This window comes from Nomia melanderi, chromosome 8 (genome assembly GCF_051020985.1).
Source record: "Nomia melanderi isolate GNS246 chromosome 8, iyNomMela1, whole genome shotgun sequence".
Classification (NCBI taxonomy): domain Eukaryota; kingdom Metazoa; phylum Arthropoda; class Insecta; order Hymenoptera; family Halictidae; genus Nomia; species Nomia melanderi.
This window is the reverse complement of record NC_135006.1, coordinates 432898-447249: the sequence shown is the minus strand read 5'-3', so window position 1 is coordinate 447249 and position 14352 is coordinate 432898. Positions and strand designations below refer to the sequence as shown.

The window sequence follows — 14352 nt, the reverse complement described above, 5'->3', positions numbered from 1 at the left end:
TTAGAGTGGATGTAATATATACTACGAGAAATTGTTCTTAATAATAATTACAATTCATTGATGAAAAAACCCCCATGCTAGTGAATTAAAATAATCAATAACTGGTCTTTCAGTTTAGATGGCAGCAGAGCAGTGTTTTGATTTAGTACCTTGCAAATATTAAACACAAATTTTACAATACAGGGAAATTCTATTTGTTTTACATACACAAAATTAGCTTTTTTCAGTATAAATCATAATTGTAGTACTATGTAAAATATCATACATTGCCTAATGTTACAGTGTTAAATATGACAGTAAACTCAGTGCAAATATTTACTAATAAGAAAGAACATTTCGAATGTAATAAGATATATTTTCATAAATTTGAATGATAATTTGTAGGTAAAGTACAATGTCAAATAAATTACACTCAGTCAGATAGAAATTGAAAAAATATGGAAGCACAAGACGATTGCACTGTTCGAAGAGGACAGCCGATTCGTCGTTATCAAAATGATTACAAAGCTGATGGGCATACATCAACTTGTAAGTAATAGTACTAGAATAATATAAAAAAAAATTTAATACAAATAACATTGATTTGTTTAGCAATGATGACAAATCAGCCACAATATTTGAACGTTAGTAGACCTACTGTTCGAATAGCTGTATATTTAATGACTGGAGTATTCTTAACAATGGACATTGAACAAAATTTTACTGCACAACAAATTCTGGCATTAATACAATCTGAAGGAGAATTAGGATTAACAAGAGCTTCGTTGCTTACTGGTCAAACAGTGTTTGCCTTGTGGCTCTGTTCCTCCAGCTTAGAAGTTCAATTACGTCCAAATCACAAGCCCATAGAATTAGCTGCAAAATGGAATCGTTTAGTAAGAAAGTATAGTTCTCAAAATGAAGAGTGTGATGAGGAACCTTTACTCTTTCTTCGAAGGAATGTGTTCCTTTCTAGAGTAGATGAAGAACAAATAAAAGAAGCTAAAGTGTTAGAGTTGTTGTATGCAGAAGCTAGAAATAATGTACTGCAAGGTAAAAAAAACTATATGATGGTCTCAATCAATGTATAAGATATTTGATAATGGAAAATTTCAAGGGTCAATTATGATATATACAAATAATGAATACTAAAACAATTCTAGGAAGATATCCATGCGAAGGACAAGCTCGATATGCCAGTTTGGGTGCACTACAAGCTCGTATTGAGCTAGGCCCTTACAATCCACAAAGTCATACTTTAGCATTTTTCAGAAGACATCGTGGTAGATTCTTACCACATCATTACACATCTCCTAGTTTACTGTTAGGATTAGGTCTTGGATTAGGATTGGTGGGAGGGAAAGGAGCACCGGAGGCACGACTTCTTGAACAGTATAAGCGAATACCTAATCACACAGGGACTAACGCGAATCCGAGAAAACTTATTAGAAAGTATTTGGAATTCTGTTGGAGTTTACCGTGCTATGGTGCAGCATTTTTTCAAGGACAGATTGAGCGTCCTGTAAGAGGTTTAGCATCATGGATCACGAATCGCGATATGCAAGTTCTTATAGCTATCAATTCATCTGGAGTGTACATTGTGGATGACATGCAATGTGTAAGGAAACTTAATTCACATAATGTATAATTGTTGAGTATACACAAATTTAATATTAATTTCTATACAGAGTTTATTATTGGGTCTGAAGTACTCAGAACTCAGTTGGGAGATGGCTAAACCTTCTGATGAAAGTAATTTGGATTGCCTGCCTTGTTTATTTCTCCAATTTCCCGTGCGTGAGAACGGAGCACGCGTTTATAAAATTCTACAAGTATTCTCGAGACAAGTACGACCCGATTCTACTAAATTGTTGGTTCTGTGTAGAAAAGTATTGAAATGTCTAATTATCTTCAGGCAATAATGATGGATACATTAATCTCTGGATTCGCTGAAGAATATCGCCGCCATGGGGCTAATGGTGATGTTGCAAATGTTGAACGTTTAACGGATCATTCAATAGGTTCGAATACGGGCAGCTTCACGAACAAACTTAGCAAATTTACATTAGCCACCTTCGATGACGAAGGTATTGATGTAGAAGATTACTTTTTTCTAACAACTCCGTATATTTTTTCTTCAAAATATGTATTTCAGGTCGTTGTATTGGACAAATGGGTTCTTGGTCTTTTCAATGAATGATCTTGTTTCTATTGAGACTTGAGTTGTTTTTTAACTCATACAATAGAAAATGTGCTCCGAAGTACTGCGAGGTGCGAACTCTGTTCTAAGTGGTCCACCAACATTTTGTACTTCTGTGGAACTAAATCTCTGTGACGGTTCAATTGGGTTTCTAAAGTTATCATGTCAAAATTGACTTTGTTCATTTCTTCTAATATTTCTTCTTCTTCTTCACGGGTTAATTCTTTGCCCTGTACAAAGAGTTTTTATGAAACGTTTGTTTACATAAATCATTTCACAGAAAAGAAACATGTTTCACCTGGAATAATAATTTTTCCTGCAGGCCCGTCAACTTTCGTGAACATTCGTCGAATTTACGTAAGATTTTATTTGCTCTATTCACGAGTACTTGTTTATAATCGTTAAGACATTGGATTCGTAGTAAGTATGCCTGTTGTACAGGTAATTCCTCTGGATTTCCCAAACGTGCCAAATACGGTCTCATATAATCAACGACATCCATCATGGATTTTTCACTTTGAACGCGAGACCAGTCACGCTGTGTTCAACAATCAGAAATTTTAAATAATGAAATTGATAAACAAAGTAATTTGGCTATCATCGTTTCAGTACCATAATCTCGACCATAGATTCCTCGTCTCGGATTTTATTGAATATAGATACTAATAACTTCGGTGATAAATATTCATCATTTCTGGTATTCAAAAAGTTGGACACTTCAACTTCAGCACTTCTGACAGAAGTTATAGATTGATCCTCCTCCATAAGTTGTGCGTCTAGTTCACAAAATAATTCAAAAGCTTTGTCAGGTTCATTCAAAGGCTGTAAGAATCAATAGATATAATGTGTTTTTGATTAAAATTGTTATTAACAAAGTTGCCAAAGAGCTAACATTATATCCTTGTGTCATGGTAGGTTTCAATATTAATCTGTCTCCCCTTTCCGCAAGTGGAGGTTTTATGTACGTTCTAGTTGCTCTGCTGTATTGTCCAGTTTCATAATGGTACGTCAGTCGTATTTCACTTTCATCGATAACAAACTCACGAATTGCTATATTCTTACTGGCCTTGATCGCTTCGTTTCTGTTAAATTCTTCTACTATTTTCTGTAATTTGAATTACGCGCTATAAAAATCCCGGCTTTACAAAGTAATAAATTCTACTGTACCGATATCTGCCGGTAATGGATGTCCTCGGATAAAGGAATATTCTCGTGTGAAAACTCCACGTACCTGTTCCCAACCAATAAAAACATTAACTTCTTTACCACTGAAGTGGTATACAAAACATTTTACCACCTACCTATAATATAGAAAATCGTCTCGTTCGATAAAGTATTGTTTTAAATAAGTTGGATGCATTTCCAATCTCGAGAGTCCATCAAAACGTGCGACGTGATAAAATTCCAAAATACGTTCTGCGTCTACTGTATTGGGACCATCAAAGAAATATCGATGTTCTGTAATTTTTATCATGAGTCGATTAAGAAAATCGCAAATCGCATATGTCCCTAAAAATTTCAAATTATACCCTTGCATTGATCTGGGCGGCCCTTTTCATAAAAATCAATCACAGACTTGTTGGTCAAATCCTTTCTACATTCTACAAGATTGTCAGATCTATTCACGTAAATTTCTTGAACTTCTTTGAGGTTTAGGTAAGCATAATCATCGTACTTAGAAATCCTCTTTATCAAACCGTCTGATTGCAAATATTGCATGTAAAGTTCAACTTTTGTTTTTTTATAAAATATCGTTTTCATTCCATTCGGATATCGCCTTTCAAACTCTGAAACATTTCAATGAAATGTGCGTCAGTATATTTACTGACACACTTAAGAATTTTCATATATTTTATACAGAAAGTTCAAACCTTCGTCGCTGATTTGTATTTCCTGCACGTACGAGATCGGCATATCTAAATGTTTCTCCTGTAATATAGCAGAATCTTCATCGATCGCTTCTCCTATTCCTCGCATTATCCATGGTTCTCCGGGGAGTAAGTGTTCCCATAATTCTAGTTTTGTCAAGTCCCATATTATCTTTGAGCATGTCTCCGAAAACGGTTGTACGTTCACCCAATAGTTTTGATCGTTCCATATACTCTCAACGCCTAGGTACAGTCCATCTGTATTATCATACGTTGGACTATAAGATTCACCGGTAGACGGTTCGATGAAAAGTGGCCCGGAAAACTCGTGGTCCCTCAGCCCCCCTAATTCTGGTAAAATGGCAACCCACGCATGTATTCTGTACCCAAAATATTTATCCGGTGGAGGCTGTTCTAATTCCTAAAACACAAAACAATTCTGAGACAATCATCGCAACAGAATGGAACGTTATCAGCGAAATCGGAATTCCAATTACCTGAATTAATCTTCGTTGCTCTTCCTCTTGTCGTTTTAGTTTCTCTTGCAATCTTGTTTCTTCTTCTCTTTCCAACTCTGCTAAAAATTCACTTTTATATTCCGGAGGTGGCTGAAGTTTATATTTTGAAATTTCATTCTCTATTGCCAAGTGACATGGTTGTGGTTCGGGTTGCCGTACATAGGGGCACACTGTTCGCGTCAAATCGCACGTGGTTTGCTCCTTCGTTGCGTAGCCGCTTACCACGAACGCGTTGTATCCTTGGCCCAGTAGCAAACTAGTTAGAAATGTTGCGCACTCGAAACAATTACCTTTCTGGAATTTCTGCAGCCAAGTTGGAGAACGTAGCTTTCTTGGCTGTAAACACAAAAGAAATCAAAATTATTATAAATTGATATAAACCACGAAATATCGACAGTCGATAAAACGGAGCACTTAACACAACACCGACATTTGCTTCGACCGGTACTCGTGCACTCTGCTCTACCAAGTGTTGTCACGTTGAAAGGAGATCACCAGTTACCGTTAGTTTCACATGAAAACGCAGAAGTAATAATAATAACAATACCAAAGAGTAAATACATCGCACACATAGTTACTAATCGTCCATACGAGAAGTGTACACATTGAAACACGCCGGCAAGCACGTGGCAGCTCGTGCGTATTCTCGGTCCCTGACCTACGTCACTGTATTATGATCTACGCGTAGAATTTACTGCACCGTGCCGCGGGAATCACTGAACGGTGTATAGAAAGAGAAAGATGCAGTAGTCGAACAAAAGGAAAGGAGATCACTGGAACACAGTGATACGCATACACGATATTAAATCCGTGAAAAGGGTCAATTGTCATATCCTCCCGAAAACACATTTCTCCCGGTTCTTTCTTCCGAACGGAGTACGATTTCAAGGTTTCCGAACATTCGTCTGTTTCCGATCAATTTCTAAGGTCCTGAAGGTACTCCGAAAATCGTCCGAGGGGCGCCTTCGTCCTTTCGTGTCTTGGAGCAGGGGAGGGGGCAGTCTTTTTTGCGAGAACGCGTAAGCCTGGGCCAGGGTAGGGCAGAGATGGTCAGTGGGTGGTGGTGGCTATCCCTCGACCCCTTCACCCACTTCCGCCCCCTCTGTCCACCTAGCCTAACCTCACCCTATCCTCCGACCATCCCCCTCCCTCCCGCCTCTCCCCGCCGCCTTCCATCGCCCTCGGTCCCGTTTCCTCGCCCATTGGCGTTGCCCACCCGCCCGCCTCCCGTTCCTCGTCACCCTCGTTCCGCGCGACCCCTTCGGCCGGCACCCACGTGGGACGCAAGACGAGGGTGTGAGGTAGCAGACAACGCGGAGATACCGCCGCCGTGCCGCGCCGCGCCGCGCCGCGCGGCAGCTGCGCTCAGTGTTTCTCAACCATCAACTTACATGTTCCGCGCGCGCGATAATTTACAGCCTCGACGGAACCCGTCGTCTCTCTCTGCGGCGTGAATATCGCGAGATATACGACACCCGCCACCGCTATAAATACATCCCCCTATATAGGATTTACCGGTGCCGCTGCACTGTGAAATTAACAGAGACCGCGAACTTTTCGGTGAATCGCCGTTCTAATAACCGGCCGGTCCGTCGAAGATTTTGTATCCGTCGCGTGACCAGGACGCAGATGTTTTTTGAGCGGAACGTGCTCGCGCGGCGAACCCACCGAACACAGCCTGCCCACCGACGTAAACGTTAACGATTTTCTTTCGCTGGTCGACCGATTGGAATGAACGGTTTATAACCCCTTTCCTCGTGATATGTGTAACAGAGTTCATAAGGTCCGCTTCCGATGTAAACGAATCGGGTAATTACTGCGGAACCCGTTTACAGTTTTACGAGCGACGGGATCGTATGTGCTCTATAAATTCCTGGTATAACTTACTTTCTCGAGGGCGAAATTGATTCGCCGGTGAAAAGATTCGAAGACTTTCCCGTGCCACGGAGCCCTTTAAAGCAGATGGTACGACGTCGGGTCCTGACGTCTTTATCAGCGCGTCATATGGTACAATTATAACGGTTCTTAATCGTCCGCGAAATTTTTGGTTAACGTTTGCGAAATATCGAAAGTGTTGGGGATAGTTTCAAGGTTCGCGCGACCTTTCCCAGATATTATCAGCGACCAATAGTTCGATCGTGGAAAGCGTGTTTACTGTGATACAGCCATATTTCGCGGTCTCAGTCCGTTATGCTGCTAGCTGAAACGATCGCCGATGAGGTTTCACCGTTATTATTCAAAAAGCATTTCTGCTTAATGGGACACGGAGAAATATTTTCGCGTGTGAATTTTAACAGTGACGCGAATAAAATCTTACGTACTTATCGTATGCGATAACACCTAATATCTACGTCTGTGCGTTTCTTTATTCAATTTATAACCATAACAAGTTTCCTTATTAACCCTCCGCGGACGAAGATTCTTTGAAATGTACAAAACCTTCCAGAGATAAAGATAAATTAAGGGAAAGTACGTGCTGATCTCTTGCTGTTCGAGTAATCAAATCATTTGTTTGCGACTTTCATCTCGTAGAAATGACGTTCGCCTATAAAGGGTTAAAGTAATTACTCTTTCCAGAGGATATTAATAATTAAGTAATCTCATTAATAATAAAGTATCTTTAATTTTACCACAATACAAGAAAATCAAAATTCGTTACTACCAAATAGATCGTGTTAATTCATGATCACGAAGCTTCCCTTCCGAACAAGTCTGATAATTCGAATATATCGAGCGACCAGAGAATACAAGCGATTCTGAATTTTTAACACGTTGAATGCAATGGGGGTCATCGGTGATCCCCAACGAAATCGAATTATTATAGTAGACTCAACTAAAAGATGATTATTTGAAAACATTTCTATATTACACATAATACTCTCTAATAGGGTGACATTCAGCTAGATTAACGTGCAATAATAATGCAATTCAGTCGAATGAATTAATATGTTACTTTTCCCATTTTTATCGACCAGCAGCGAACAATGAGAAACTAGTCCACCTACGATCAGTGAAATAGTCGGATACGAGATCACGACAATTTCGAAAGGACCAGAAATCTTTTAATTTCGTCGGGTACAGAAGCGCCCGATAATTCCGCCAGCCAGGCTCGCCCGGCCTGGGCCGATCTACGTCCACGGAAGTGGACGGAGCGGACGTGATTTACGCCGAGATGATGCTCGTGGGTATCGGTCCGCGGGGTACATGATCAAAGCGCGACGGTCGAAAGCGCGGATCGAAGCGCTGATTGGTCGGGCTTCGAGCGGGGAGCCGCGAGATAGCGCTTTTCGGGACGCCCCGACGTCGTGCTCGCCGCTGCTGGCCGCCGTATCGAGGACGTTATCCGTGGACGCGACCAGAGTGCTATGTGTGCCCTTATACACACGCGCGCACCCGGGGAACACCGACGAACATACAACGGAGATCTTGAGCGTGTTGGCGCGCGTTGGGAGATGGAACGACCGAGGGCGAAGGAAAGGTGGAGGGACGCGGAGAAAGAGAGACAGAGAGAGAGCCGGAGCGAGAGGCAAACGGTGAACAGAAAGGGAGCGAGCGAGACGGGGATAGGGAACGAGGCCTAAATCAGGGGCGATCGCACCGAGCGACGTCGCTATCTCTCTGAATATGCGAACCACTATTTGGCGTCCGCGGCGCGTACCTACCTAGTACCCGGTATTACTAGATACTAGATAGTACCTAGCCCCTGCTGCTGCTTTCTACAGGCTGAACCACATCGCTTACCCATCCCTGATCATTTTCGTGGTCCGACACGCATTAAACACCTACTTTTTCCGCGGGTATTCAAACTCGTCACGTTTCGAGCACAACTGCGATATCCAGCCTCAGCTCACGCCTGAAACGAACTTCCTACGCTTCATTTCTGTTGTCGAAGGAACCAAAACTTCGAGCCTAACATTATCTACTGACAGTTGCACGGTAAACGGAACTTTTTGCTTTTTCAACCCTTAACGGTCGAAAGGCCCCGCTACGGGGACAGCACTTATGCCATAGACAACGAAAAACCCTAATACGGGAACATAGTAGTTTTCTTTATCAAATATTGCAACTTGTTACATCATTGGTTTGTTGATTATGCAGTAATAACAAATATTTTTTGTCACGGTTAATATAGCTGTTCGTCATTGGTAATGGTGTACGAGTGGTGTACACGGTTTTCAGTCTTCATATTGCGAAGGTACTTTGAAATCATGATTTTCATTCGAAAGCCGTATAAAAGAGTAATTATACTGCATATATGTCTATATGATATTATAACTTTCTTGAAGGTATTTAGGATAGAAATAATGGCTAATGAGAAGAATAAAAGCACAAAGGGAGAAAATTCGGTTAAATTTTGTTAAGCGAACAATTATCCGGCAGAAGAAATAAAAATTGGCGTGCTCGACATTAGGTAATCAAGACCGAACGTGTTACATGGATCACCCTGTATACCTTGGCTAGATGTACCATCGGCTATGTGCGTCCCTCCACGCGAGGAAGCGGAGGACGCCCTAGACCAACACTCGCGCGCTCCGGTTTACATCTACGCGGTTTACATGCCCTGCGAACCGTGCGCCGAGGTACCGAACAAGCCGCGGTGCTCGCTATCGCGTACGCGGTGTTCAGAAAGTTACGAATTCCAAACTCAGAATGCTGCGATTTTTCACAAGATCGGAATCAAAGGTGAGTATCCTGCCGCACGTGGAACTTTCATCGTCACGTCTGCGATTACCGCGATGCAGAGCATTGGTTGCACGCCACGCGAGAATATTTGCCGCGAAAAAGAATGTCAGATGTATGTTGTGATAATTAGGGTTTATCCATCAATGTTTTCAAGAAGGAAACTTAGAATTGTAAATGAGCAAGTTGTCGCGTCACATTGATTGTTACCGATCCCAGGAGTAAAGTTACGGCAAGCAACAACTCGAACTATTTAAGTATCAAATTTTCAATCAAACTTATCAGACTTGTTATTAAATAATTTATTATTCATTAAGAATTTGTCTCAACACCCTTGTTGTATAGGTACACTGAATCAGAAATTTCGATATTATTACTTCCGTGTTATGGGATTCCTATTAAGGGTCAATGTGGTAAATGTGATCGATACTCGACCACGAGTATTCGTAGCAGGATTTAAATTTCTGTCCCTTTGGATTTCGTGAATATTGTTCTCATTTTACGGCTGTTTAACGTCGCGGTTAATTGTGCAAGTATTATTGCATCGCGGTCTATTATTGTTCGCTTACAAGGGGAAATGATACGATTAATGCGCGACTAACTTGTTGAGCGGTTATGCCGATTTACTTTCGCAACAGAGTTCGAAGATTCGCGTATTCCCCCCTCGAAGTTTCGTCCGAGGGTTTGGCGGCGAATAGACGGCGTGTTTCTATGAAGTTTAAAACTGGGCTCACGTCGGGTACTTCTACTCTTCGTTCTACACAATCAACGGTATAATCCGTTCAGTGGCTCCGACGAAGTTACGAACTTGCTCCCTCGGTCTTCCACGAGTGGAAAGTATTCGGAACAGCTGGTTACGTAAATAGTCGTGATTAACGCGAAGGATCAACAGAATTTCAGTAACAACGATCCGGGTTCCCTGAATGAAATCGTGTGCCTTTTATCCGTCGATTGTTTGTTGGCTCCAAATCGAACCGCATCGGCTTCAACCTGTTAACCGGAGGGAATGAGATAACTAATTGATATTTATCTGAACCCTTTAACTACTTCTTCTTCTCTTTTATTTTCTATTAACTCGATCTCATTTCGTTTTCAACACTCTGTTTACGTCAATGATACAAATAAACGGTACTACATTCGTTTCAAACATATTTACATTTACAATTATACGAAAAGTTAGCAACCGAAGCGTCCCGATCGTAGGAAAGAAAGGGAAACTGTTTTAGGTCATGGCGTGATCGTAGCTTACGTCACCCGATTTCAGGGAATCCGAGATGCTAGATGAAAAACACTGGAGATCCCGGGACAATTATCATCGTGAAACTACTAGAAACCAGTTTCACGCGGCGGCAAACGCTAAACGAACGCCGCGGCGCGTCACAGTAACCGGTTGAGATTTCGGAAACGCTCGACGGACCGTCCATCCGCCGAAAATACGTTCGAATTCTGTCGCGTTCGCGGATTACACTCCGCCGAATTATCATTCTCGTAAGCTTCACTTCACCGTGTTATAATTCTCGCGAACCGCGAATATCGCGGATTACGTAATCGCTGGTCTATACATAACCAAGCCGAATTGGAGCGAAGCCGTCTGCGTTCGCGATTAAATAGAATCACCGCGTGCGCGCGCGCTCGCGCTCGTTCTCTTGCTCGCTCGCTCGCTCATCTTTTCTATTAGGTCATCCCATAAGAGTCGCGTCCTTTTTTCCGTTACGCGATCAAGGTGGTCGATGAATTACCCAGCTCACGATTCATTTCGTTTTTCCTGCTGTGTGACTTTCGCGTGAACCCGATTGCAAACCATGAAACTGTATATTTAGTATTTTAAATTAAACTTTGTATTACTATAGGAAATATTTAAATAACATAGCTTGGTCGCTTTATTTATCTGTGAATTATCGTTAAATTAGTTTCAAACGATGTCGTCTATATCTCGTCGAACAATATTAAATACTTCCAGTGAAAAACTTCTGAGTTCAAAGGGTTAAAACCGTATTATCGGCCTACTCGCGGTCACCGTAATTGCGTAACGAAACCAAATTCGGCGATACGTTTGAGAATTTCTATTTATTTCCGTATTGAAACGATAACTATACCACGCTATAAATCCAGTTACGTTCGATTAATCAGCGTTACATATCGCGAGAGATCGTCAACTCTCGTAACGATGGTCGCGAGGCGTTCTCGAGAGATTTCGTAGCATAAGATACCGTAACCCTCGGGTCGAACCTCTCGTTACGTAAAAACGTTCACGAGTCTGAACGCTGTCTCACAAACGGAGAAGTTCAATTGAAACTTCTTCGGTCAGTTGTTGCAAGCTTCTAGGATCTAGCAGTGCCCAATACATACTAAAATGCGGGCATGAAAATTTCCTTCGATCCCGTAGTAACAGTAATTTAACCCTTTGCACTCGAGAGGCTACTCCTAGTCGCTAGATGATTTGATACAGAAAAATTGGTATTTATCATTAACCTTTGTATACTGCATTAATACGTGAAATATTGAAAGGAAATAGCTTTGTTCCCTAATTTACGTGTGATCTCTTGATAAATTTATTTTACTGAATCTTGTCTACATGTAACGAGAAAGTATTGAATATTTCAAGCGAAAAACTTATATTACAAACTTTGGTATTTGCCATTAATCTTTGTATACAGCATCAATACGTGAAATATTGAACGGAAACAGCTTTGTCCCCTAATTTACATGTGATTTCTTGATAAATTCATTTGAATGAATCTCGTCTACATTTAAGTAGAAAGTATTGAACATTTCAAGTGGAAAACTATCGAGTTCAAAGAGTTAAAGGCATACCCGATTTCGGATTCGCCGGTTGACTGTTAATCACGTTAAAAGATTGAAAGCAGACGAATCTTACGGACTCAACAGCATAATACATCGGAGGAATCGGTGTGCCGAATCCCGCCGGAGCGAGCCACCGCGGCGGGCCCCTCATCGACGGCCGTTACAAATATGCCGGTGACAGAGAGTCCCGCGAACGAAAACGGCCGGTGCTCGGCGTGCTCTAACGAGCCGGACACGTGTTTCCGACGTCGCCGCTATAAAGTAAGTACATACGTATATATACGCGAGCGGACACGCGTGTCTCTCTCGCGCCGGCGAGTGTACAAACACGCGGGTGTGCACCCGTATACGTGCAAACCCGGCACGTTCGAAGCCCTAGAGCCGGTTTTCAATGAGCGGTCCGCTGGAAGAAGAGGGAGAGAAACGACGGAAAGAGAAAGGGAAGAGGCGTCGAGAGGGACGACGTTGGCTGAAGGAGGAGGGAGGGAGACACGCCGAGAGACAGAGAATAACGATAGAATATATGGCGGACAGGAGAAAGAGGAAGAGCGAAGATGGCGAGAGGAGGTAGGCAAGAATGGACAAGAGAGAGAGAGAGAGAGAGAGAGAGAGAGAGCGGGAAAGAGAGAGAGAGAGAGAAAGAGAGAGAGAGAGAGAGAGAGAGAAAGAGCGGGAGGAATATAAACCCTTATCGAAATCGTGATTCACCCCACATTCTCCGGAGAAACCCCCTAACCTATTAACATCCATATCGCAATAACAGATACACGTGTACACCGCACCGTATTCCCGCACGGTCATTCGTCCTCGCTCACCTTCGTAATTGGCCGCGATTCCAGCGCCGGCCATGGAAAAAACTTGAACCTCTGTGTCACCGCAATTATTCGTCCACGTGATATACGCGAATTATGCAACTGCTCTGTTCGAGGGACGATTGTTCGGAGTGCCTCGACTAATTAATAACAGTGTTCGACAGGGAACGGATGTTTTTGTTTACCTTTTTATTTCTTCGCATTTCTCCGCATATTCATTGTTTAGGCTAATCCCGTGGGTTCGGTTTCATCGTTTTTACTACCGTACTAATCAGAAGCAGTTTTGGGTTTCTCGTTTCGCGATTATTGATATCTTCGAAGCATTGAATGCTCGAACTGATTTTGAAAGTGAATAGTTTGAATTGAATACTGTGATGAATGTCTGCAGAAACCGAGAATAATGTATTGTTACAATTTTTAAAGAGATTACATATTGTCGCATTAAATGCGTGGTAGTTCTAGTGTTAAACGTGAAATGTGATCGCGCGCTTTTTAATGCGGTACCTGATCGATGATCGTATGTGATTAACCTTTGTATTCTTTAATCCTTTGCAGACGAAGATTCTTTGAAATGTACAAAACCTTCCAGAGATAAAGGTAAGTTATATATCGATTTCTTAGATAATTGAAAAAGGGAAACTACGTACTGATCTCTTGCTGTTCGAGTAATCAAATCATTTGTTTGCGACTTAGTGTTGCAAATATGAACATCTGATCTCGTCAAAATGTCGACATTCGTCCGCAAAGGGTTAAGTAAAGTGAATATCCAAATTGAACAACGAGGGAATGGAACATGAAGAAAAAGAGCAAATTAATTGTAATTTACAAAATTGTGAAGTTTAAATGATTAAAGTAAGATCGCGACGTTGCGTAAACCAGTGAAAAATGCCCTTCGAATTCTGTCGGTGAAGAAGATTTGCGTAATAGCGAGATTGCTTCCATAATTTTGTCGCGCGCCGTCATTTTTCAGTCCAGTTAGCGAGCTATAAGTCGGGCACGGTGGGGGTTACGAAATTAGTAATTGAATCGTAAAAGGATAAGTAGATGGCGCGTACAAGTGTTATTGTTTCGATAATCCCCTTCACCGTCACCCGTTTATACCAGATTCTTTCTCTAATCCGAAGAACGGTTACTTTGGTTCCCGCTCGGTTCGTTTACGGAGCAAGTTTCCCCGTTAAAAGGAACTTTAAGCACTTCCGAGAGAGGCTGACGTTAAATAAGGTGGAGGACCGTTAAGGATCGTCAGGTCGGACCTTATGAAGCACCGTGAATACTTGTGAATGAAATCAACGCTATCCTCTCGACGAAAGTGAAAAGAATGTATTCAAACGGCACGGACAAAGAGAGAAACGCGAGAGAGGAACGCGCGATTCACTCGATGACGAACGATGCCCGTTGCAGCTACCTATATACACATACTCGTACATGCATACACACGTAGATCGGCACATAAAGCAACTTGCACGCTTACTTTCAGTCGACGGTACTAT

General features: G+C 41.9%; 2 protein-coding genes across 3 annotated transcripts in view; one reads left to right on the top strand and one right to left on the bottom strand.

Moving 5' to 3' along the window:
• Window positions 1–88: 88 nt before the first annotated feature.
• On the top strand, window positions 89–2281 carry Bili (FERM domain-containing protein 8 Bili). The gene is made up of 6 exons (XM_031975478.2): window positions 89–528; window positions 592–1032; window positions 1143–1597; window positions 1668–1826; window positions 1895–2066; window positions 2135–2281. Exons 1-6 carry the CDS (start codon window positions 438–440, stop codon window positions 2173–2175), a joined length of 1359 nt encoding a protein of 452 aa, XP_031831338.1. The 5' UTR covers window positions 89–437; the 3' UTR covers window positions 2176–2281.
• Window positions 2215–14352, bottom strand: part of LOC116426626 (dynein regulatory complex subunit 7) — a 189158-nt gene continuing 177020 nt past the window's right edge. For both annotated transcript variants that reach the window (XM_076370272.1, XM_076370273.1), the window contains exons 3-11: window positions 4545–4901; window positions 4051–4468; window positions 3709–3966; window positions 3481–3637; window positions 3347–3410; window positions 3072–3284; window positions 2792–3001; window positions 2478–2717; window positions 2215–2409 (exon numbers count right to left, since the gene is read on the bottom strand). In XM_076370272.1, coding sequence (XP_076226387.1) covers window positions 2215–2409; window positions 2478–2717; window positions 2792–3001; window positions 3072–3284; window positions 3347–3410; window positions 3481–3637; window positions 3709–3966; window positions 4051–4468; window positions 4545–4901 — 2112 coding nt within the window. The remainder of the gene's footprint in view (window positions 2410–2477; window positions 2718–2791; window positions 3002–3071; window positions 3285–3346; window positions 3411–3480; window positions 3638–3708; window positions 3967–4050; window positions 4469–4544; window positions 4902–14352) is intronic.